Raw genomic sequence first — 25,419 nt, 5'->3', positions numbered from 1 at the left:
TCACCCCATCCCTCCCACCCTAGCCCCCACTCCAGCAACCCTCAGTTTGTTGCCAGAGATTAAGAATTCCTCATTATCATTGAGGTCCTATGATACATGTCTTTCTCTGATTGACTTATTTTGCTCAGCATAATACCCTCCAGTTCCATCCACGTCGTTGCAAATGGCAAGATCTCATTCCTTTTGATGGCTGCATAATATTCCATTGTATATATGTACCACATCTTCTTTATCCATTCATCTGTCGATGGACATCTGGGCTCTTTCCACAGTTTGGCTATTGTGGACATTGCTGCTATAAACATTGGGGTACACGTACCCCTTCGGATCCCTACATTTGTATCTTTGGGGTAAATACCCAGTAGTGCAATTGCTGGATCGTATGGTAGCTCTATTTTCAACTTTTTGAGGAACCTCCTCCATACTGCTTTCCAGAGTGACTGCATCAGCTTGCATTCCCACCAACAGTGTAGGAGGGTTCCCCTTTCTCCGCATCCCTGCCAACGTCTTTCATTTCCTGACTTGCTAATTTTAGCCATTCTGACTGGTATGAGGGGGTATCTCATTGAGGTTTTGATTTGGATTTCCCTGATGCCGAGCGATGTTGAACACTTTTTCATGTGTCTGTTGGCCATTTGGATGTCTTCTTTGGAAAAATGTCTGTTCATGTCTTCTGCCCATTTCTTGATTGGATTCTTTGTTCTTTGGGTGTTGAGTTTGGTAAGTTCTTTATAGATTTTGGATACTAGCCCTTTATCTGATATGTCATTTGCAAATATCTTCTCCCATTCTGTCAGTTGTCTTTTGGTTTTGTTGACTATTTCTTTTGCTGTGCAAAAGCTTTTTATCTTGATGAGGTTCCAGTAGTTCATTTTTGCCCTTGTTTCCCTTGCCTTTGGTGATGTTTCTAGGAAGAAGTTGCTGTGGCTGAGGTTGAGAAGGTTGCTGCCTGTGTTCTCCTCAAGGATTTTGATGGACTCCTGTCTCACATTTAGGTCTTTCAACCATTTTGAGTCTGTTTTTGTGTGTGGTGTAAGGAAATGGTCCAGTTTCATTCTTCTGCATGTGACTGTCCAATTTTCCCAACACCATTTGTTGAAGAGACTGTGTTTTTTCCATTGGACATTCTTTCCTGCTTTGTCAAAGATTAGCTGACCATAGAGTTGAGGGTCCATTTCTGGGCTCTCTATTCTGTTCCATTGATCTATGTGTCTGTTTTTGTGCCACTACCATGCTGTCTTGATGATGACAGCTTTGTAATAGAGCTGGAAGTCCAGAATTGTGATGCCGCCAGCTTTGCTTTGCCTTTTCAACATTCCTCTGGCTATTCGGGGTCTTTCCTGGTTCCATACAAATGTTAGGATTATTTGTTACATTTCTTTGAAAAAAGTGGATGGTATTTTGATGGGGATTACATTGAATGTGTAGATTGCTCTAGGTAGCATTGACATCTTCACAATATTTGTTCTTCCAATCCGTGAGCATGGAACGTTTTTCCATTTCTTTGTGTCTTCCTCAATTTCTTTCATGAGTATTTTACCTCATAAGCTTTCTAACCAAATTACTGTTGTCATCTTCCCCTCCATAATTAAATAAATACGTTTTAATTTCCAGTACAGCTACTCATTCTAAGATTTTGTTTACATTCTTATATGGGATGTAAGAAAGTTCTCAAGCTTTTCATGTGCCTACCTTCTCTCTAAGGGTTTATCTTAGTGATGAACTTTATGCTACTCTTTGTGACTTTTTTTTTTTAATTTTATTTATTTATTTGAGATTGAGAGTGAGAGAGAGCATAAGTGGTGGGGGAGCGGGGGAGGGACAGAAGGAGAAGCACAGTCTCTGCTGAGCAGGGAGCCTGATGTGGGGCTCGATCCTAGGACTCCAGGATCATGACCTGAGCTGAAAGCAGACGCTTAACCAACTGAGCCACCGAGGCGCCCCCTTTGTGACTTTTATAAACCCTGAATAGTTATAGAAATTTTATCAAAAGCAGCTCATTAATAGCCATGGGTCACAAAAGGTTAAATTTCAAATGCAGGAGGAATGTAGCATGTGTTGAAGTAAAGCTCTTAAATATATTTTTTTTGCAAATAGCAATATGATTCATATTATGGATGAAATTCCAAATTTGAGGGATAATAGGCAGAGTCAAGAAATACAAAGCTATATGGTTGCACAGTTCATCTACTTTGGTTCTCTTTTAAACAAATTATTTATGCTTCTGTCCATATGTTTCTAATTTTTTTCCCCAATTATTTTTGATGCAATATTCAAACATAATTTTTATAACAACTGACTATGCCATTTTTCAAACATCAGTATATGCAGCATTGAAATTTATTTGAACTGGACTTTTGGATTTTTAAGGTCGCATGATGTTACGCATTTCTCGTTTTTATCTTTTGAATTTTATGGTAGCAAAAGAGATGTGACTTGATAATGATCAACTTTTTTATGATTGAAACAATAACCCGTTAGAGTTTTATGGGTTTATATTTATTCTTTTGGTTATTAGTGCACATTTGCAGCTTTAGAAATGATGTCTATGCATATGCAGAGCTAAATGAGGTGTTGGGAAGACGCTTTCTTAACATGTTTGTCAATTGGTAGGACTTGTCTGTAGTCTCAATTCTTTATATTGAAGAATATGGCAAGTTGGGTCCTAATTTTTTTTTTAAAGATTTTATTTATTTATTTGACAGAGAGAGACGCAGCAAGAGAGGGAACACAAGCAGGGGTAGCGGGAGAGGGAGAAGAAGGCTTCCCGCTGAGCGGGGAGCCCGACGCGGGGCTCGATCCCAGAGCCCAGTGATCATGACCTGAGCCGAAGGCAGACGCTTAACAACTAAGCCACCCAGGCACCCCAGGTCCTAAATTTTTAAGAGATATTAAAATTTATATGTTGTCTGTATTTCCTAGAGTAGTTAACAGTTTTCAAATAAGTCTTTATTCATTAGTTTATAAATCTTTAAAATGGGAATAAAAATTAATGAAAATGAGTATCTAACAGCCTTTTTGAGGCTAATTGGAGATGAACTCTTTTCAAAGTTCTTTTCTCCTAATAGAATTGTACTTTTTACTTCTGAGTGGAGACTTCAGAGCTTGCTATACTGTGACACCCTGCTTTAGTGTTACCTCATGCTCCCCACAGACTAAAGAGAAACCATTAAAACCAGTAATTACTTTCCTCATATGGAAAAATACATCATGTTTGTAGCATTGTTGAAGGAACTGCTCCCCCTCTGAAGTCAGCTCTTTCTCTTTCTTGGCACTTGGGTTATGTGCTTCATTCTTTTCTGTATGGCAGTTGGTCATGCTGTGTGAGGTTTCAAAACCTGTTCTATCCCTGCTGCTGTAGAGGAAGAATGTGTTTTCAAAAGATGATGTCTTAGGTTTGGTGAAATTGGAAGCTTGGGCACTTGGAAGAACTTTTCAGTGGGAAGAGCACTGTAGTATGAGTCAGAGACTTGGCCATCCCACTGAATCACAGAAAATAAATTCTGAGCCTGTAAAGTCAGAAGTTTAGAATGGATGATTCCTGAGGTCCTGTGTAGCTATTCATATTCTGTTATTTTAAAGTACTGAAATAGTGCGGCATTGGGGTGGCTCAGTTGGTTAGGCCTCTGGCTCTTGATTTCCACTCAGGTCATGATCTAGGGGTCCAGGGATTGAGCCCTGCACCAGGCTCTGCACTCAGTGGGGAGTCTGCTTGAGGATTCTCTTTCTCCCTCTGTTCCTCCCCCTGCTCATATATGCGCCCTCTCTTTTTCTCTCTCTCAAGTGAATAAATAAATCTTAAAAAAAAGTTACTGAAATAGCAGATAATCAGGATTATTTATCTACCTGGATATTATAGTTATCGCCTTAGTAGAGCATAAATATGTAATCATCTATTTGCAGTTGTGAAAGTGCTTGTTCATGTCATTCCTTTTTTTTTCTGCGATCTCTATGCTTAGAGTAAAGTATTATTCAGGACCTGCCTAATGTGAATGATGTGGCTCTGCTCTTAGATTCGATTTTTGTTGTTGTTGTTTGATTAGTAACTGCTTCTTTAGTTCAGGTTTTCAGTTTAGCTTCCTGAGTCTGTTTCCCTTGCCTTATACCAGAGAAAGTATATTTTGATACTTGTTATTTCTGAACTTAAAATTATATTTCCATATTTGTTTTGTTCTTAAAATTGTGCCACAGTAGCTCTCTTTTCCTCTCATTTTCCTTCCCCTCTCATTTTTCTGGTTCCACATTAAAAAGTTTGTTCAGTTAGGTTGTCATTATCTTCCTCAGAACACTTTAAAATTGTCTCTGGTACAATACATTTTTAAAAACTGGGAAAGAATGTGTATGCTTGTGTTTCCATTTTTATACAGGAGGAACAGATTTTAGGTATAATATTCTTATTTCTCATACTACCATTTTAAGGAAGTAAATGAGAAGAGGCTGACATGGTTAGAACTGAATAGTTTATTTCTTGTACTTTGATTTTCCAGTCAGTGAATTTACTATGATTGTTTCTAATTGTTGAGAAGGCAGTTGGACTCAGAGTAGAAAGGTGTAGATAAATCTTAATAATAGCAAAGCATGGTTACCACGCATCATACCCATGAGCCAAAATAAATAGCATAGTGACAATTTTCAAACTGCCGTGTAGGAAAGTTTAATCGGTTACAGAAGTGCTTTAGTCTTGGCTGCCTAGGGATAATGGGACAGAGGACTGTGAAATGAAGATGAACTATTTATTTATTTATTTATTTATTTATTTTTTAAAGATTTTATTTATTTATTTTGAGAGAGAGAGAATGAGAGAGAACACATGAGAGGGGATAGGGTCAGAGGGCAAAGCAGACTCCCTGCCGAGCAGGGAGCCCGATGCGGGACTCGATCCCGGGACTCCAGGATCATGACCTGAGCCGAAGGCAGTGGCTTAACCAACTGAGCCACCCAGGCGCCCAAGATGAACTATTTAAATGGCTTGTGAAAGATGGCATTAGATAATTATTAAGCAGAGAACCTCACACAAGCTGGACTAACCATTCTTATTCGACTTATTGCTTGTTCAGCTATGAAAGTTGAATTATAACTGCAGTATGAGTAACTGAAGTTTAAAAGCCTGATTTCTAGGTTGAATAATTTTAAAAGTCAAATGCTTTCAGAGGGCTTTTAGTGGAATTAACCTCTCTGATGATTTTACATCATTTTGTGAACTTGCCTAGTTTTCCTTTGAGGAAAAGAAAACAAAATGGGACAGTCTTCGGTTTGGTTCTTGTTTTTTATAAGTTGGATTTCTTAGACTTCGTAGGAAATAGGAAGAAATGAATGCATTAAAATATACTCACCCCTCCCCAATTCTTCCTCATTATCTTTTTTTTACCCAGCTCTAAATTTTCCTAATTAATATTTACAAATATAGTATCTTTCTGTTTGAATTGATTTGTGAAAATAATCAAAGGCCAGACCTCTGGAGCATTTACTTTCATTGTCCATGACCCAGCCTTTTAATGATTGTGGGCCTTACTTGAGCAGATTTGCCCATTGTTCCCATCTGCTCCGTTTTTCAGCTTGTCATATCGTAAGAGTTTTATGACTAGGATGCATATCCACCTGGGCTTTTGGACGTGACTACCAAGCTTCAGTGTTTGATATATATTTGAATCCATGTCTTTAGACATGTAAGGTTAGTGCAAAAGCATGCTTCTCCACTGTCTCCTTTTCATTTTAGCAGCTCTGCTTGATAGCTTTGGAATGTGCTTTAGTTTCTGTCAATTTGATTAAGAGGAGGCAAAGAGAAAGTAATGACTAGATGAAAAATACTTTGTGGTCTGTGTGACATACATAGGTTGGGGAAAGTTGAGTGTGTAGGTGAGCACTGCAACAGTGAAGTTGTGGTAAGATGAGGTGATGTTTCAGGCTGACCCTCATATTGTCTGCATGGGATCATTCTGGGTCCAGGGTCCAGACTTCAGGTTTATAGCAATAGAAACTGGATGTTTTTAGTTCATCCAGGAATAATTAGTATCTTGAGGATAGGCTCATGCCAATCAGTTGGAAGGGTTATTTATAATCTGGAGCTGTACTATCTAAAATAATAGCCATAATTCACATGTGGCAATTTTAAGTTAATTAAAATTAAATAAGATTAGAAATTCAGTTGCTCTGTTACCATAATCACATTTCAAATGCTCAATTGCCACATGTGGCCAGCAGCTATTGGACAGTGCAGATATGGAATATTTCCATTATTGCTAAATGGTCTATTGGACAGCAGTGGTCTAGAGTGCCAATTTACTAATCTGTAATGGGTTAGTGACCATATTATTATCTTTCTGGTAACTATATTACTTGTGTCTGCTACCCAGGACACCTTTTCTTTAAAGCACCTTGGAAATTAAATTAGTCTTCAGGAGATTGTTGATTTCTTAGTGAGCCACGAAGGAGCTAGCCTGAAGGAACTAGAAACTGCTGTGAGATATTTCAGTTTGGGGAAATCTTAAAAGGACCTTTTCTCTTGACATTATCATTTTGGTTATAGCATTACTTGAATATGCTGTCTACACTGCATCTTTTGAATAAACATCGACAAATTATCATGGTTACAAAATAATCCTTTAAAATTGAGATTAAGGTAACAAGAAATTTTCTGGTGACATAATTTTGTGGAGTGGGATTGAGGCTATTTTATTTTTTTTAAGATTTTATTTATTTGACAGAGCGATAGAGAGAGAGAACAAGTAGGCAGAGAGGCAGGCAGAGGGAGAGGGAGAAGCAGGCTCCCCGCTGAGCAGGGAGCCCGATGCGGGGCTTGACCCCAGGACCCTGGGATTAGGACCTGAGCTGAAGGCAGTTGCTTAACCGACTGAGCGCCCCGAGGCTATTAATTTTAAATTATTTTTTAGTACTCTTTAACCTGCTGAAACATTTGCCCTTGAAAGAAAATATTTTACATTGAATGCATTACATTGAATGGGTACTAGTCTAGAGGCATTAATTAGAGGAGACTTTTATTATAAATATGTGGAAAACTCTTCTTTTTTTAAAAACTGTTTTCATAAAAATTCATTCAATGTAAGGGACTTTATTCTAAGATTGTATTCTTTTGGTGCTTTTGAGTATTAAAATGTCTCATTTGATAGTAGCACTTAAAAAATGACTTTACTTGGCAAAATAAATTTTGGGAACACTTTTATAAGTAAAAATTGTAGTTGACATGCAATATTGGTTTCAGGTACACAACATGGTGATTCGACATTTATATACTTTATGAAATGCTCACCATGATAAGTGTAGTTATCATCTGTCACCATACAGTTATTACAGTATCATCCCTCTTTGTCTCCACCACCATCACCTCTCTTGAAGGCATACTTCTGTATGTTGGAGACAAAAAAAAGGGTATTACAAGGTTGATGCTGTTGTTAATATTAGTGCATTATGAGTAATAATAATAAGTAATAATGATAATCACCTTGCATGTATAAAGTGTTTTAATATCTATAAAGCCTTTTAGTATAGATTGAGAACTAAAATGGAGAAATGGTTAAAATCATGACTTTGAACACGGTTTTTCATTTTGATTTCAGTTGTCTCTTGTTTAGTTGTGATCTTAGATTAGCTACTTAACTTTTTCTAAGCCATGAAATCCTCATCTGTACAATAGTAATAGTAGTTAACGTCTACTTTTTTGAGTTATTGTGAAGACTAAATATAAATGAGATAAACTATTTAAAGGATTTCATATTGCTAGGCATCACTGAGCACTAACAAATGTTAGCTGTTGTTATTACTTTATCTTACGTGTTTTCATTTGATTCTAATGAATATAATGATTGGACTTATAACATACATTGTTTTTAAACTCCTGAGAAGATGGAAGCTTAGAGAAGTTAAGTGATTTATTTAAGGTGTTATGTTTAGTAAATTGAACCAGGATCTAAATTCAGGTCTTTAAATTCTTCATGTAAATGTCTTTCCAAAGATAAGCATCTGACTTTTTTTTAAGATTTAAGGCTTGTGAAGGATTTCTTTGTATGGAAAATACGTTTTTCTTATCAGGAAGATAAAAATTGAATATAGGAGAAGGGTCAGAGGGAGTGTCAAATGGCATGTAGGGCATAAAAAAATGGTGCCTGGGAACTTAGTAAACAAGGATTTGCCTATAGTCAGTGAGTACCCATTGCAAACATGCTATGAATGAACTAGAGTTATAAACAAATTTATTTATTTTAGAGTTAGAGAGAGCAAGTGGGGAGAGGAGCAGAGGGAGAGGGACAGACTCTGCACTGAGTGCAGAGCCCCAGGTGGGGCTTGATCCCACGACCCCAAGATCATGACCTGAGCCAAAATCAAGAGTCTAGCGCTTAACCGACTGATCCACCCAGGTGCCCCTGAGTTAAAAACAATACTTGTGGCTTCAGTTGTTACCAATGCATAAGTTAAAAGCAATAAATAACAGTCACTTTTTTTTTTTTTTTTTTTTTTTTTTTTTACAGTCACTCTTAAGATTTCTTTCACCCACAGACCTCAAACAACTAAGGTTTAGGAGGAAAGGAAACATGACAGTGAAGAGAGTATATGTTGTCCAAAGAAACACTATGGTAGGAACTTCAGGGTACAGCTGCATGTGAGAATCCTTTGCTAAAGATAAAGGAGGGAAACAGATACTGATAAAATTGTAGAAACATTTTAGAGCTGTGGAGGGGAAGGTGCTGATAGTTTCTTTGTGTGATCACAAAAAATGATGCAGCTAGAAAATTAGTGGCAATGAAGTCTCATTTGTTGAGCCCAAGCTTTTGTCAAATTATTGCTTGATCACAGGGTAATTTTTTAGAAGGTTAAGGAAACAAAGTGTGGCTACTCTAGCTCTAAATTATAGCCAATGTGAAGGAACCTCAGTTGATGAAAGGGGGATAATAGGAACTTTGGAAAAAAACTAAGGATGTCGCATTGTACATTGGGATTGCAGTTATAGCCAAGGAATGGAATAATGGATCAAGTTTGGGGTTAGTCTTGGACTCTAAGAAAACAGTTTCAACAAGAGTGGAGAAAGGCAAGACATTCCATTGATTTGAGAATCTAAAAAGAAAGACAGCCCAAGAGAAACAGTGATTCTCAGGTGATTTGGGATGGACATAAGAAGTATTTATGACAGGAATTGTCTAATATTTGGAAGAAAAAAAGTACCTAAGGATAACAGAATACTTATATTTAATTTAATTTAATTTATTTATGTTTTTTTAAAGATTTTATTTATTTATTTGAGACAGAGAGAGAGTGAGAGCACTAGCTGGGAGACAGAGGGAGAGGGAGAAGCAGACTCCCCACTGAGCAGGGAGCCTGATGAGGGGCTCCATCTGAGGACCCTGGGATCATGACCTCAGCCGAAGGCAGCAGCTCAACCGAATGAGCCACTCAGGTGCCCCAGAATATTTATATTTTGTTTTGAAGGCATTAAAAGCACATTGAAGAAGTAGGTCTATGTGAGATAACCCAATTGAATTAGTTGAGTTTTATCTTCCTCGTCAAAGTGTCCTTCAGCCTAAGGGAGTTAACTAAATAAGTTAAGTGATAATTGAATCCCAAGATTGATGAGAAGAGGTAGTAAGAAGGCACTCACAGACTATTCATTCAGTTTTTCCAGTCCTTGCAAGTTGAATGCCTGGGTTTTAAAATTATGTGTACAGTTAAGTTTTTAATTTTTATTATAAATTCAAATAAAAAATGCATAAAATAATGTAATAGACATCCATGTCATTGGATGATTGTCATTTTTCATTGTCATGATTGAACATTTAACATTTTGCCTTGTTTCACATTGTTTTAAAAAAGATTTAAGGGGTACCTGGGTCTTCCAGTTGGTTAAGCATCTGCTTTCAGCTCAGGTCATGATGCCAGGGTCCTGGGGTCGAGCCTTGCATCGGGCTCCCTGCTTGGTGGGGAGTCTGCTTCTCCCTCTGCCTCTACCCCCCACCTCCAGCTTGTGTTTTCTCTCTTGCTCACTCTCTCTCTCTCAAATAAATAAAATCTTTAAAAAAAAAGATCTAAAAAAACACAGATATTTGTTAAAACTTTCCTCATTTTTTTTTGTTTTATAATTTACTTTTTTAAACTTAATGTCCTTGAGATTTATCCATGTCAATATATAGAGCTTGAGTGCTTTCATTTAAACTGCTATATAGTATTCCTTTGGATGAGTAAATTAGTTTATTTGTTCTCCCAACAATTTCAGCTTTTTGTATATTTACAGGGCTGAAGTGAATGCTATTTCATATTTCATCTTATGCCCACAGTGATTTCTTTAGTGTAGAAATTTAGGAGTGAAATTGTTGGATTTCAAAGATTAACATCTATACATTTTCTGTTTCCAATTTTCAGGTAGTTTTTGTTGCTATTGTATGTGTCTTCTAAAAATTGTATTTTTAGATTGGTAAAGAGGGAATAGTAGGAATTGTGGAATAATACTGATTTCTATTTATTAATCTTATATTCAGTGGCATTTCTGAACTCATTGTTTCTAATAGTTTGTCTAATGGTTCTTTTGACTTTTCTATGTGACAATGACCTGTAAATAATTTTTATTTCTTTCATTTGTGTTTTTCTTCTATGGCTGGTACACAAAACTCTGGTATAGTGTCTAACAGAAACAGGAGTGGAGGCATCCTTGTTTTGTTCCTGACTTTAATGAAAATGCTTCTTACATTTAACCATTTGATAAGATGTTGGCTATTACTTCTTGGTATATATATATTTTTTAAATCAGGTTAAGAAAAGGGGCAACTGGGTGGCTCAGTCGGTTAAGCGGCTGCCTTCAGCTCAGGTCATGATCCCAGGGTCCTGGGATCGAGTCCCGCATCAGGCTCCCTTCTCAGCAGAGAGCCTGCTTCTCTCTCTCTCTCTCTGCCTTCCTCTCTACCTACTTGTGCTCTCTCTCTGTCAAATAAATAAAATCTTTAAAAAAAATCAGGTTAAGAAAGTCCTATTTTATAGTACCAAAACTTTATATGATGCATGAGTGTTGAAACTTACCAAAAAAATTTTGGGATCCTCTTACCATATGCTTTTTTCAAAACAGTTAATGTAGTAGGCCTGAGGCTGCCATCTTTAGGAGGTCCTGCTTGCAGGGATGGCTCTCAGCTGATGTTTGTGAACTTAGCTTCTGAAACATTCCCTAGCTGGTATGGATGTTTGACTGTGCCTAGGCTCTCTGTACATTGTGATTGATGGTGAATACCTGCTTTCTTCCTGGGAATTTGGAACTTAAGTAGTTGAGAGCAGAGAACACCTGTGTGACCAGCCCCTGATGAAAACCTCTAACTAGAGACAGCCTCAAATGGGCTTTCTTAGGCTGCATATTTCTTTCTTGAGAAAGAAGCATAGTCAAGTATGTTTCTTTTTGGGCAAGGAGGGGAAACTATAGGAAGCCTATGTATGGACTTTTCCCAGACCCTGCCTTGTCTTTTTTTCTTACTGAACCATCTGGCTGTATATTCTTACTGTGTTGCTGTAATAAATGTTAGCTGTGATTGCAGCTGCCCCTGAGTCCTGTGAGTTTGTCTACTGATTTTGGGGACCCCTGATACACTTAATAATGTAAAGGATTACACTAATTGGTATTCTGTGTTAAACTATTCTTATATTCTTGGAATCATGATATGTTTTGTTTAAATATTTAATTTATTTGTTTGAGAGAGTGCACGTGCACAGGGGGAGGAGTAGAGGGAGAGGGACAAGCAGACTCCATGCTGAGTGGAGCCTGATTCGGGGCTTGATCTCACAACCCTGAGATCATGACCTGAGCCGAAATCAAGAGTCAGATGCTTAACCTAGGCACCCTGATATGTTATTTATTTATTTATTTATTTATTTATTTATTTATTGGTTCAAGATTTTATTTACTTTTTTGTCAGAGAGGGAGAGAGCACAATTAGGGGGATCGGCAGGCAGAGGGAGAAGCAGGCTCCTCACTGAGCAAGGAGCCCGATGTGAGACTCAATCCCAGGACTCTGGGATCATGACCTGAGGCTGAAGGCAGATGCTTAACTGACTGAGCCACCCAGGCATCCCAATGTGTTTGTTTGTTTTTTTTTAATTGCTTGATTCAATTTGCTAATTTTCTGCTGAAATTTTACATCTATGTAAGTAAGAATTGCTTGTAACTTTCCTTTCTTTGACTTTCCGTCTCTAATTTTTATAATCATGGTCATATTGATCTCAGTGATTTTGTTGATACATCATTGTAAAACCACTTGAGTTTGAAAAAGGGGAATACAGTGGGAAGAATTACTCTATTCAATATTAAGGTGTACATATACATATAGTCATCATGTCTTGTTCTTTTTTTTGTGTTTGATTCCTTCATTTATGTTTTATTTTTTATGTTATTGTTTTATTTTGAAATAGTAATTTTATTTCTAATATTGTATTATCTGAATTTCTGGTGGGTGTATTCCAGTTGTTTGTTATGACTATTGACTTTACCTTTTATTGGGTTGTAACTGTAGACTGCAAACTCATCTTTTGTGAGACTTACCTAAGTTGTTATACCTATTTTACTGTTATTCATAAGTTTTAGCTGTTTGTTGTGTGAGGATTTTCACTTTATTTTGGTCTTCCACATTATTGAAATTGGAGCTCAAACCCAGTGTTATTTGCTTATCTGCTCTTGATGTTAGAGGAATCTAGAGAACCTATATTGGAAAACTAAGATTAGCAAATGTTTTGGTTTTTAGAAATATGATTTAAGAAATGAGTTTTGTTATAAGCTGGACATCATTTCTGGTTACAAATTCTAGGATAGATTGTCAAATTGGTGACTTAAACGTGTACTTTGCATAATGGTATTTTCTGGTTAGGTTTTAGACATATGAAAAACATGGAATTATTCTAAGAGGTATTTTGAAAAATGAAGACATTATCTTTTATTTTATACTTTTAAAATTAATAGAACTATCAAAACTGTTGGAAGATTGATTGATTGATTGATTGATTTTAAAGATTTTATTTATTTTTTTGACAGAGAGAGACATAGCGAGAGCAGGAACACAAGCAGGGGGAGTGGGAGAGGGAGAAGCAGGCTTCCCGCGGAGCAGGGAGCCCGATGCGGGGCTCGATCCCAGGACCCTGGGATCATGACCTGAGCCGAAGGCAGACGCTTAACGACTGAGCCACCCAGGCGCCCAAAACTGATGGAAGATTTAAATAGTAATGAGATACATTATAACTGGGTAGAAAGACTGGCAGTCAAAACCCCTCCTTTATCTCTCACAGTGGCTCATTGCATAACCAGCTATTTCTGTATTTGTGGATATTTTTCATTGATAAAAGTGATCAGTTGGACTCCATCTGTCTGTTATATAGGAATCATAAAAATGACATTATTGTTATTATCAACACAATGAAAAACAGTAATGAGTATAGTAGAAATGATGTCAAGCTCTCAGAAAAATGAGAACCCCATTTATGTTTTTTGTCTGTCATTAATAATGTACTTTCCTGAGAAGAAACCAGCAGCAACAACAACAAAAACTCCTGTTTTTTAAATGTCTACATTTTGGGGAAAGGAAAGCAGTGGTCAAAAGTGTTAATGAAGAGATTTGTTACTTTAAAAACGAAAGAGCAGAATCTTGCTATAAAATTTGAGTTAGGCAGAAGCATCCATTTGGTTTATTTCCTTCCTCACATCTTTTGTAAATGACAACAATAAACGACAGAATTATGATGACAGCTGCTGAAATTATTCGAGGCTATGAAACTTGTTCAGTGGCACCACTGACATCATCAAAAATACTTCTTAGCTATAGGTTTTTATATGAATAATAGGTGTAACTTTTATAAACATAGCTTATTTGATTTGATTCTGTGTTGCAATTCTTTTTTGTCATAAAAGAAAGATTTGGGAATCTGTTATAAATTTATTCCTAATGATACATGGTAGAATCTTCTTTATGAGTCACTTTGGTTTGCTTACTGTTGTCTAATACTGTCAAAGCTTTTAGATTTGTCTTGAAAGCATTGGTAGCAAGTAGACTAAATTAGTTTTTGTCAGTGTTAAGATTGAGCCCTAAAAGAATATTGATTGATGTTCTATAAATCTGTTGTCTGTCTTTACAGCTATAGTTTCTGCCAGAAAAAAAGGAAGTAACATGCTTTTAAGACTAGATTAATCTCTGAGAAGTTTAACTGAATGAAACTTTTATGATGCAAAACCCACTCTTCCTGAATAAGATTTTCATGTAAAGTTTCAAAGTAAAATTGAAGATTTGTAGCTAAGACTTCATTAATCAGGAAGATAGAAACTCCTATGCTTCCTAAGAATTAAATACATAAGTGTATGTACAAAGTCTCAAACACACACACACAGCTCCTTTTTTAATCTTAGCAGTTCAAATGAATTCTTATATACAACTATATTTGATCTTGAATTATAAATTACTGTATAGCTTGTATTTAATTTGATACAAATAGGACTCATTGTCTTATGTTTATTGAAGAATTGTACATTTTAACAATAGAAATTTATGAGCCATAGTGCTTCATGTGAATGCATTAGCTGACCTATAATGGTATTCTGTTCAACGAATATTTATTAATTTAGCTCAGTTCCAGTTTAGGCTCAGGGAAGTGTTACAGTTGAAAGAGTTATGTTTTGGCCTTTAACTTGAGGGAATTTAGAGGAAGAAGATAATGAGGTAGTTGAATTAAATACCACTTATATAATCATGCTGGAGAAAAGTAGTCTTGTATATGGTAGTAGCCAGCACTTTTATTGGTCAATATTCTCATAAATGTTTCAAGAGAGAAATTTTGAACTTTCACATAGGCTCTGTGAATCTGAAAGTTCTCTTTTTGGTGACAGAGCGGACTGAGTTTTTTTCATTTAATATTCCAGTGGCAGGGGAAAAAAAATACAACTTTGTCATTTTTTCCCCCCTTAGATTCCCTAAGAAAGCATATGTGTATCTGGCCCAAGCATCATCTATTATAGAGCTACATTTTTGGAAGGAAAATCCATTTATCTTGTAACTCTCCTCATAAAGTTTCTTGACATGAGTAAGGTTTGATACATAAAGCTTATAAATTTCTCCATATGGGAGTTTTTTAGTAACCACATATTGAAAAATTGTGGTTTTTAATCTATACAGTTCTTTAGCTGGACCTAGTTGAAAGGCTTTTGGAAGCAATAATTTGAGAGAGAACAATTATATTGATTCCTGGTTTCCATTTTAGATGCTCAAATTAATCAGATAGGTCTTTTTTTTTGAGTTTTTATTATGAGGTGAAATAACTTCATATAGCATCATCTTTTTTTTTTTTTTAAGTTTTTATTTATGTATTTGACAGAGAAAGACACAGCGAGAGAGAGGGAACACAAGCAGGGGGAGTGGGAGAGGGAGAAGCAGGCTTCCAGCTGAGCAGGGAGCCTGACCTGGGATCATGACCTGAGCTGAAGGCAGACGTTTAAGGACTGAGCCACCCAGGCACCCCTAGCATCATCTTGATTAATGCTAATCTTTAGTGGTTTTCTCAACAGAGATTTCCTCACAATTAATTGTTTTTAAAATAACTTTAGTTTTTAAATAACATTATTTTTTTGAAGTAGAAGATTTTTAGAAGAAGATTGGTAAAGCACAAAGACTATAAAAATCTCTTCTAACCCTCTGCTCAGAAATAGCCATCATTAATATTTTAGTTGATATGTTTTCAGTAATCAAATAAATATATGTGGTATATAAACATATATGTATTTATTCTTAAATTGGAATCATATTGTGTGTGTGTTTAATTGAATCCTGGTTTTACACTTAATGGTGTTTCAAAATTGTTCCAGGTCATTTAAGATACTTCTACAACATGATTTGTAAAGACTCCAAGAATTTGCATGGTGTGGATGGGTGTGCCATAATGAATTTCAACAGTCCTCTATGGTTGAATATTCAAAATGTTTGCAATTCTGTGCTGTTGTAAAGCCATTATTCACTTTAAATTTTCTATTGGCTTGAAAATCAAAGAGGAGGATTGTTCTTTTGAGTTGTTTTTAGATGGCTTATTTGATTTGCTCATATACTGTATTTCCAGGTTATCAGATGTAGTCATAAGGTATATGTGGGTGCTTAAAATCAGGATTAAAGTTTGGTATACATTTTTGAGTTCTTTTATTAGTTATATTCTGTCTTATGTGTTTATCTTGTTTATAGCTAGACACTAAACTTCTTATGCAATCATATCATCTCTTAATAAACAAGAATAACCCCTTTTCAAAGCATCTGTGAACTTGGGCCATGTGTCTGGTATTGTTTGAAAAATACATGTTGATTGACGTCTTTCATAAAGATAGAGTAGGTGTATGAATATGGGAGAAATCGGCCAAGGAATATTTGTAAAGCAGAAATCATTTCTTTCCAGTTTCCTTTTGAGTCAGTGAGTCTCTTCCTCCCCCTCCTCTCCTCTTCCCATTTACCTCACTACAGATTTCTGGGCAGACTTGTAATAAATAAACACTGTTTTTCAGTCCTTCTTACTCTTCCCTTTCCTTCTTCAGGCTGTAAGTATAGTGTCTACTATAAGGAAAAATCTAGATGATGATGAACCTCAAGAAAGCTGATTCCCAGTAAGCATCTTATGTATATATAGATCTTCCTATCCTCCACCTTCAAGAGAACTTGATTTATTTAATTAAATATTTATTGAGGACTACCATCTGGTCTTCCTTTAATCCCTGGGCACATGAACATCACTGTTGTGCCGATAGACAACCTGGGAGGTATCATTCTGTTGTTTGGCTGATTGCTTTATCCTTCTAGTCCGGGAGGTATCATTCTGTTTGTTTGGCTGATTCCTTTATCCTTCTAGTCTCTGCTTGAATATTACTTTCTTGAGAGCCCTTCTCAAGATCCCCCATTATTTTCTGTCACAGCATCCTTTTCAGTACTTTCATATTACTGCTTCAATTTATAGATACACATATGGTCATTTACCACGTAAGTGACTCATCCCTTCCTACCTTTTAAGTTCTGTGAGGGCAGGGAACTTGCTTCTCTTGTTCAACATTCTGTGTTTACTTTCAGTGCAGAGGACCTAATGGAAGTTTGCAGCTTACAGTAGCAATCAAGTAATATATAATTATATTGAGAGTATATAAATAATAGGGAAAAGTGACCCAATGGCATGAATCATTTTCTCCAGCTTCCTTTTGAGTGTTAACCCCCTCTCCTCTGATACCATGTTTCCCATCCACTCTCCAAAGCTCTTAAGCAGAATTCTGAAGTATACAAACATTTGTTTTCCATCTGTCACCCTTTTACACTAGAAGGCCTTTCAAAATATATTCATTGAGTGGATAAGTGCTGGGTTCTATCAACCATCATAGCTCTAGTGCTCAAGAAGCTTATAGTCTAATAGGGCAGATATGAATCTATCTAGTAAGACATAAGGAGAGATGAACTGTGAGTTGTGATCATGGGAGTCTATATTCCCAGGGATAACTGTCAGGTTTGACATTTGTTTTCCCAGCTATGCTTAGTTGATATACAGTGCAGCACTTGTATTGAACACCCGGGAATCTGAGACATTGTTTCCGTCTTCGCATTTAGTCTGACAGTGCATGGTTGGTACTCCAGGCAGTTTCCTGGACATGCTGTTATTTGGGTCTTAAAGATTCTTCTATATAAATGGCCTTTAAAACTCATTGCTGTAATTTTTGGAGAAGTTAGAGCTCAGTAATTATGGTATTATTTCTGTGACAGTGGGCTTCTCTTCTGAGTTCTGTGTGTCTTATGAATTTTGTGGAAACCTGTGTTAGAAAGTGAGAATGGCACTTTTATTGTTTTCTTAACCTATCTCTCCTTCCTAGGATGGGCCCCCTGATGAGGATTATTTCTTGACAAGCAATTTGAAGCAGATTGTACTAGTTTTATCCTGCTGTTTAACAGAATGCAGATTTCTTCTTTTGAAAGATCTAGGTCACTGACATTTCAGACCTAAAATGAAATATACATTGTTAAAGTTCATTTTTGTTTTTTAGTTTCTGTGGAAGTACCCAGACTGGAGACAGCTAGCAGCTGCTTTGGACTGGTGAAAACCACCCAAGTCTGTCTCCATCGTTATCAGCACCTATAGGAAATGAAGTGACATAGATGATGGTCTAATTATGGCAGCTGCTTATACGATGCATAAGTGCTTTATAATTTTATAAAAATTTTTAGAGAAATTTTCCATCTAGTATTTAATCATTTCATCTGTATTGAGTGAGTCTTCAAAGTAAAATGCCTTATGGTTTGAAGAACTGGAAAGGGTGGCTGGAGTATAGCATGTCAGTTGGAGTTGTGGGAGATTATTTTGGAGAGGAAGGCAGGGCTAATAATTTAGGAATTGTGATAGCTAATTCTAGGCTTTCCCTATTGCCTGAAGTCCAGCCAAGAGCTGACTGCCATCTCCAGATTCTTTCCCACAGCTCTTTTGCAATTGAGCAGTCAACTGTATTGTATGTTTGGACTTTCCAATAAGTAAATGCTGTACTAGCTAGTCTCCAAAGATGACCCTCAGTGAAACATGCCTCTCAGTACTCATACTTCCATTCCACATTGGGATATGCACTAGCTCTGTGACTTTTTATTTTTATTTTTTTACACTTTAAAAAATTTAAATTCTGTTAATTAACATATAGCATATTACTAGTTTTAGAGGTAGAGTTCAGTGATTCATCAGTTGCATATAATAACCAGTGCTCATCACATGCCTTCTTAATATCTATGACCCAGTTGCTCCATCCCCCCACTCTCCTCCCCTCCAGCATCCCTCAGTTTGTTTCCTATGATTAAGAGTCTCTTATGGTTGGGCGCCTGGGTGGCTCAGTTGGTTAAGTGACTGCCTTCGGCTCAGGTCATGATCCTGGAGTCCCGGGATCGAGTCCCGCATCGGGCTCCCTGCTCGGCAGGGCGTCTGCTTCTCCCTCTGATCCTACCCCCTCCCATGTGCTCTCTCTCTCATTCTCTCTCTCTCAAATAAATAAATAAAATCTTAAAAAAAAAAAAAAGAGTCTCTTATGGTTTATCTCCCTCTCTTGATTTCGTCTTGTTTTATTTTTCCCTCCCTTCCCCTATGCTCCTCTGTTTTGTTTGTTAAATTCTATACATTGAGTGGAATCATACGGTAATTGTGTTTCTCTGATTGGCTTATTTGGCTTAGCCTAATACCCTCTGGTTCCATCCACGTTGTTGCAAATGGCAAGATTTCATTTTTTGATGGTCGAGTAGTATTCCACTGTATATATATACCACATCTTCTTTATCCATTCATCTGTCAATGGACATCTGGGCTCTTTCCATAGTTTGCCTATTGTGAACATTCCTGCTATAAACATGGGGGTGCAGGTGTACCTTTGGATCACTACATTTGTATCTTTGGGGTAAATACCTAGTAGTGCGATTGCTGGGTTGTAGGGGCTCTGTGACTTTTTTTAAACTAATACAGTCCATCTGAAGTGATGCTATGCCTGTTCCAGGCCTGAATGTTAAGACAGTTTGATAGCTTCTCTGTTTTTGCACTGTTGGGAACAGTGAGCCATATGTAAGAAGTTTGGGTATCCTGTTGGACTGCTTGTACTGAAAGACCACCTGGAGAGGGAGCAGCACTGAGTGTACATGCAGAAAGAGAGGGGCCCAACCACCCTGGTTTCCCAGGTGAGCCCACATTTTCCCACAAAGGTATTAGAAATGTGAGTGTAGGGGCACCTGGGTGGCTCAATTGTTAAGCATCTGCCTTCGGCTCAGGTCATGATCCCGGGGTCCTGGGATTGAGCCCTGCATTGGGCTCCCTGCTCGGCAGGAAGCCTGCTTCTCCCTCTCCACTCCCTCTGCTTGTGTTCCTTCTATCGCTGTGTCTCTCTCTGTCAAATAAATAAATAAAATCTTTAAAAAAAAAAAAAATGTGAGTGAAGCTATCTTGGACATTCAAGCTCCAGCCACCAAAATGACGTAGTCTCATGAGAGACTGTTGGCCAGTAGGAGAAAAAAAATCTAGATGTCCCACGAGAAGATGGCTTCTTGACTTCTCCAGGAATCATGAGAAATAATAAGCTGATTATTGTTTTAAGGCACTCAGTTTTGGGGTGCTTTGTTACATAGTAATAAATAAATAGTGCAGGTGGCTAAGTGGACATTTTGAGTGACAACTTTCCAATTCTGCAGTTTAAACTTAAACCAGAGCCAGCAAAATGCTTAGTCCCTGTTTTGTATGAGGAATTAATGCTAAGCGCTTAGGTTGCCTTATTCTTTCTCATTTAGAGATTACCTCAGGTGAAAAGGAATTTGTTATCTGGAAGAAAGCTAAGCTGATATTTTTATATTACAATGATCTTCAAATGTTTTTATATGAAGTTACTGTTTTTACTTCTGAAATAGTATGACCACATAGTTGTGATGAGAGTTTCTTAGTTGAAGAAGATAAAGAATATTGATGGTGAAGATTTTTAGTTCTTTGAGAGATAATTGATGGCAGTGTTTGGCATTCTTGTAGGAATACCATCATAACATATATAATGGAAAGGAAGACGACCGATAAATACAAACTATTGTGTAAGGCTTTGCTGCTCAGTTTTGCTTTATGCTATGAGCTTGTTTAAAAAGAAAGAGAGGTTTTGAAACATGAATAATGATGTATTTAAATTACACTTTCTAAGACAAAATCTTCTTCCAATTTGAGAACCTTGGAAATTGTCTTGAATTCTCTGTGGATTTGAAGCGTCAGTGTATTATTTAATTTCTGAAACCAAAGGCGGTAGATTGGTAGGTAAGATCTTCAGAGGGCTCTACCAACTGAACCTCCAGAAATTATTTTCTTACTACTAATTCTTCTTTATTGTTAATGCTTTAATCACTGCTTCTTAAAATTAAAACATGCTTGCACACCTATACCCTTAAATCTTGGAGTATCAAGTTATAGGCCTCAGAGAAATGCCTTACTGTATGTAACTTATATTTTATAATTTTTTTTAGATTGAGAGATGGGAAGGAAATAGACAAAATAGTTTATTTCCCATTTGAGAAACTGTTCTTATTATAAATCTCTCTCTTCATAATCAAAATATAAGAAATGTAGAACATGGAGATACTTTTAGGAAAGGCTTCATTATTTTTTAACATGTTTAAATGGCAGATTGTGGGCCTTTAAACAATTTTTAAGGTTTTTTTTTTCCTAAAAAATACAATGATTAGTCTCTAGCCAAGTCCATTTCTTATCCTGATAGTTGTATATAGTTTCTGTTACATACAAAAATGTATCAAATGCAAAGGTGATGTTACTATCCTTTTTTTTTTTTTGACTTGTAAAGATTTTATTTTTATAGAGCCGTTTTATGTTCACAGCAATATTAAAAGGAAGGTACAGAGAGTTCTCTTATGCTGTCTGTCCCCATACCTGCATAGTGTCCCCCATTATCAGCATCCCCCACTAGAGTGGTACATTTGTTATAACTGATGAATCTGCATTGACACATCATAGTCACCCAAAGTTCATAGTTTTCCCCAGGGTTCACTCTTGGTGTTGTGCATTCTTTGGGTTTGGACAAACATATAGTGACACTTATCCATCATTATAGTATTTTTTTTTTTAGATTATTTATTTATTTGAGAGAGAGAGAGACAAAGATAGCAACAGAGAGCATGAGCGAGAAGAGCAAGCACGAGGGGGGAGGAGAGGGAGAAGCAGGCTCCCCGCTGAGCAGGGAGCTGGATGCGGGGCTCGATCCCAGGACCCTGGGATCATGACCTGAGCTGAAGGCAGACACTTAACTGACTGAGCCACCCAGGTGCCCCTATCCATCATTATAGTATTATACAGGGTAGCTTCACTGCCCTAAAAGTTCTCTGCCACCTATTTATTCTTCTTCCCCCCGCTAACCCCAGGCAACTGATTATATTTTTATTGTCTCCATACTTTTACCTTTTCCAGAATGTCATATAGTTGGAATCCTACAGTATGTGGTTTTTCCAGGTTGGCTTCTCTCACTTAGTAATATATACTTTACGTTCCTCCATATCTTTTTATGGTTTGATAGCTCCTTTCTTTTCAGCACTGAATAATATTCCATCATCTGAATGTACCACATTTGTCTATTCACCTATGAAGGACATCTTAATTCTTGCAAGTACTGGTGGTTCTGAATAAATCTGCTATAAATATCCATGTTCAGGCTTTTGTGTGGACATGTTTTCAGCTCATTTGGGTGAATACCAAGGAATGCAATTCTTGGATCGTATGGTAAGAGTATATTTAATTTGTAAGGAGATGCCACACTGTCTTTCAAAGTGGCTGTTCTATTTTACATTACCAATGTAGCAGTGAATTCCCAGCAGTGAATGAGACTTCCTGTTGCTCCACATTCTCATCTGTATTTGGTGTTGTAGGTGTTTACAGATTTTGGCCATTTTAATAGGTATTTAGTGGTGTCTTGTTTTAATTTGCATTTCCTTGACATATTGCTCATTTGCCATCTATGTGTCTTCTTTGATGAGCTGTCCATTAAGGTTCTTTGGCACATTTTTCTTAGCCAGGTTGCTTAATTTCTAATTGAATTTTAAGTGTTCTTTGTATATTTTGGATAACAGTCCTTTATCAAGTGTGTCTTTTGCAAATATTTTCTTCTGATCTCTGGTGTAGTGTCTTGATAGTGTCTTTCACAGAGCAGAAGTTTTTAATTCTAATGAAGTCCAGCTTGTCAATGATTTCTTTCATGGATTGTGCCTTTGTGTTGCATTTAAAAAGTCATCTCTATACCCAAGTTCATCTAGATTTTATCCTATGTTATCTTCTAGGAGTTTTATAATTTTGCATTTTACGTTTAGGTGATCCATTTGATGTAATTTTTGTGTGTAAGTTCCTTGTCTAGTTCCTTTTTTTTTTTTTTATGTGGAACTCTCATTTGTTCCAAAACCATTTGTTGAAAAGTCTTTGCTCCATTATATTGCCCCTGCTCCTTTGCCAAAGATCATATGACTCCTTTTATGGCATCTATTTCTGGGTTTTCTCTTCTGCTCCATTGATTTGTTTATTTATTCTTTTGCGAAAACCAAACTGTCTTGATTATTGTAACTCTATATTAAGTCTTGAAGTTGGGTAGTGTCAGTCCTTGAATTTTTTTGTTCTTCAATACTGTGTTGGCAGTTTTGGTCTTTTGCCTCTCCATATTAACTTTAGAATCAGTTTGTTGATATCTATAAAATGTCTTGCTGGGATTCTGACTGAGATTGTACTGAATCTATAGATCAAGTTGGGAAGTACTGACATCTTGACTGTTTTGAGTCTTTCTATCCATGAACAGAATATCTCTCCATTTATTTAGTTCTTTGATTTTGTTCCATAGATTTTTATAGTTTTCCTCATATAGATCATGTTTTGTTAGATTCATACCAGTTTCATTTTTGGGGTGCTAATGTAAAATGGTATTGTGTGTTTAATTTCAAATTTGACTTGTTTATTGTTGGTGTATAGGAAAAAGATTGACTTTCTTTTGTTAACCTTGTATCCTACAACTTTGCCATAATTGCTTATTAGTTCCTGGAGTTTTTGACCTTTCTTTGTTTATATCTACATAGATGATTGTGTCATCTGCAAATAAATACAGTTTTATTTCTTTCTTCACCATTTATATACCATTTATTTCCTTTTTATTGTCTTATTGTATTAGTTAGTACTTCCAGTATCATGTTGATGGTCATTGCCATTTTTATCCTCCTTTCTGTGAAATCTGTGTTAAAATTTTCTTCATTGTATTTGTTCTGCAGCTCACCAAAGCACATCGACAAGGGCACATGGTGAAAGTAGATTGGCTGGACAGATTGACATTTAGAGAAATAGAAATGATAAATGAGGTGGGTTGTATCCCTTTTTTTCCCCCCCAAATAGTTTTCCCAGATGTCTAAGTCAGGATTTTTTAAGAAGCATTGTTTATTGCCAGGTTATCTCACAAATGTGAGAACATTGAGAATAACCTGTAGTTGTGAGTTTTGTGTTAATAATTGGAAAACTTGGGATATCTGTTTTTCTTATTTTTTTTTAAAGATTTCATTTATTTATTTATTTATTTGAGAGAGAGAGAGAAACAACACGAGAGGGGAGAGGGTCAGAGGGAGAAGCACCCCGCTGAGCCAGGAGCCCGATGTGGGATTCGATCCCAGGACCCTGGGATCATGACCTGAGCCGAAGGCAGTCGCTTAACCAACTGAGGCACCCAGGTGCCCTGTTTTTCTTATCTTTTAATGTTATATTGAACCATGAAGTAGGCAGTGGCCATCTGTAAGTGTACTAAGTATTATACAAGTGAAGCTGGTATTAAGCTTGATGCTTCACTTGTGTGTTCTCTCTCCATTTGGCAGCTTACGTTTAGGTTCAGTTCAGTATTGGATTCTTTCAACACAGTGCTGCCCCTTTACTTCAGTTACCTTAAGTCACTGTTAGTAATCCCTGTCCCCAGTTAAGATACTATGTGTTTTATGTGCTATACTACATATAAGACTCTGCACCCTTAGTAAAGTTACATGGTTCAAAGTCATTTATTTGTTTCTTGATCTTGTTTATTGGTCTAGAATATGTTTAATTAAAAGATGGCTTCCATGAAAGTTTCCAAAAGTTAGAACAAAATTTTTTCTTTTTTATATATTTATACTGAAATACTAGATGTGTGGCTTAACATTCTGTGTCTGGAGAGTAAAGAACAATTATTTGAATCACATTAGCAGAGAGGAATATCAGTTTTTGTGATATGCCTAATTTATTGTGATCACCACAGGGCATAACTGACTTATTTTATATTCTCTGAATGATTTTTAGTGGGTTGAAAGAGAGAGAAATTTTAATTTTATAACGAACACTTATAAAAGTTAAATTCTACTATTGTGCATTTTTTTAAAAAAAATTAGTTGTGTTTAACAGTGTTTATATTCAGTATGAATAAACTGGGCTTCTTTTCTAAATTTATTCATAATACACTCTCATATACCGAAACTGAAAGAAAAATTTACTTTTTTGAATGTTTATAGTAGTCACATTCCTAAAATAGTTAAATAAAAATGTTTACTTATATTTTTCTGCTCTTCAACTTAGATAGTCTTTGGTATAGAAAAGGCACTTTGTCGAGCCCTACTCACCTTTTCCACCCCTGCTCCACTTGCCATTACCATAATTCGACTATAATATGTGTCATAAAGCTCTATAATTTAAGTGATTTCTTTAGACCTTTATGATTTTATATATAAAGATTTAAAGCCATTTTTAAAACTGGCTTAAGATTTATCACCCTTTTAGACTTCTTTTATTTTCACTTTATTATTGTCCGAGTGTTTCCTTTTTTTTAAGGGGACATGTTGTTATGTTGGAGAAAAAGTAACTATTCCCCACTATGTTTAAAGTATATTGATAAAAATTTACAAATGATTG

The 25,419-nt window shown here is 36.4% G+C and overlaps 1 protein-coding gene across 2 annotated transcripts in view; it reads left to right on the top strand.

The window, feature by feature from the left end:
* Positions 1-25,419, top strand: part of PIK3C3 (phosphatidylinositol 3-kinase catalytic subunit type 3) — a 143,133-nt gene that overhangs the window by 17,765 nt on the left and 99,949 nt on the right. For both annotated transcript variants that reach the window (XR_004677653.1, XM_034996117.1), the window contains exon 5: positions 23,769-23,855. Coding sequence is in view for 1 of the 2 variants with exons in the window: in XM_034996117.1 (XP_034852008.1) it covers positions 23,769-23,855 (87 nt within the window). In the remaining variant the exon portion in view is untranslated. The remainder of the gene's footprint in view (positions 1-23,768; positions 23,856-25,419) is intronic.

The sequence above is a fragment of the Mirounga leonina genome, unplaced genomic scaffold (assembly GCF_011800145.1).
Source record: "Mirounga leonina isolate KUSES-001 unplaced genomic scaffold, KU_Mleo_1.0 Mir_93, whole genome shotgun sequence".
Classification (NCBI taxonomy): Eukaryota; Metazoa; Chordata; class Mammalia; order Carnivora; family Phocidae; genus Mirounga; species Mirounga leonina.
The sequence above is the reverse complement of the archived record's forward strand: the minus strand, read 5'-3'. Positions and strand labels throughout refer to the sequence as shown.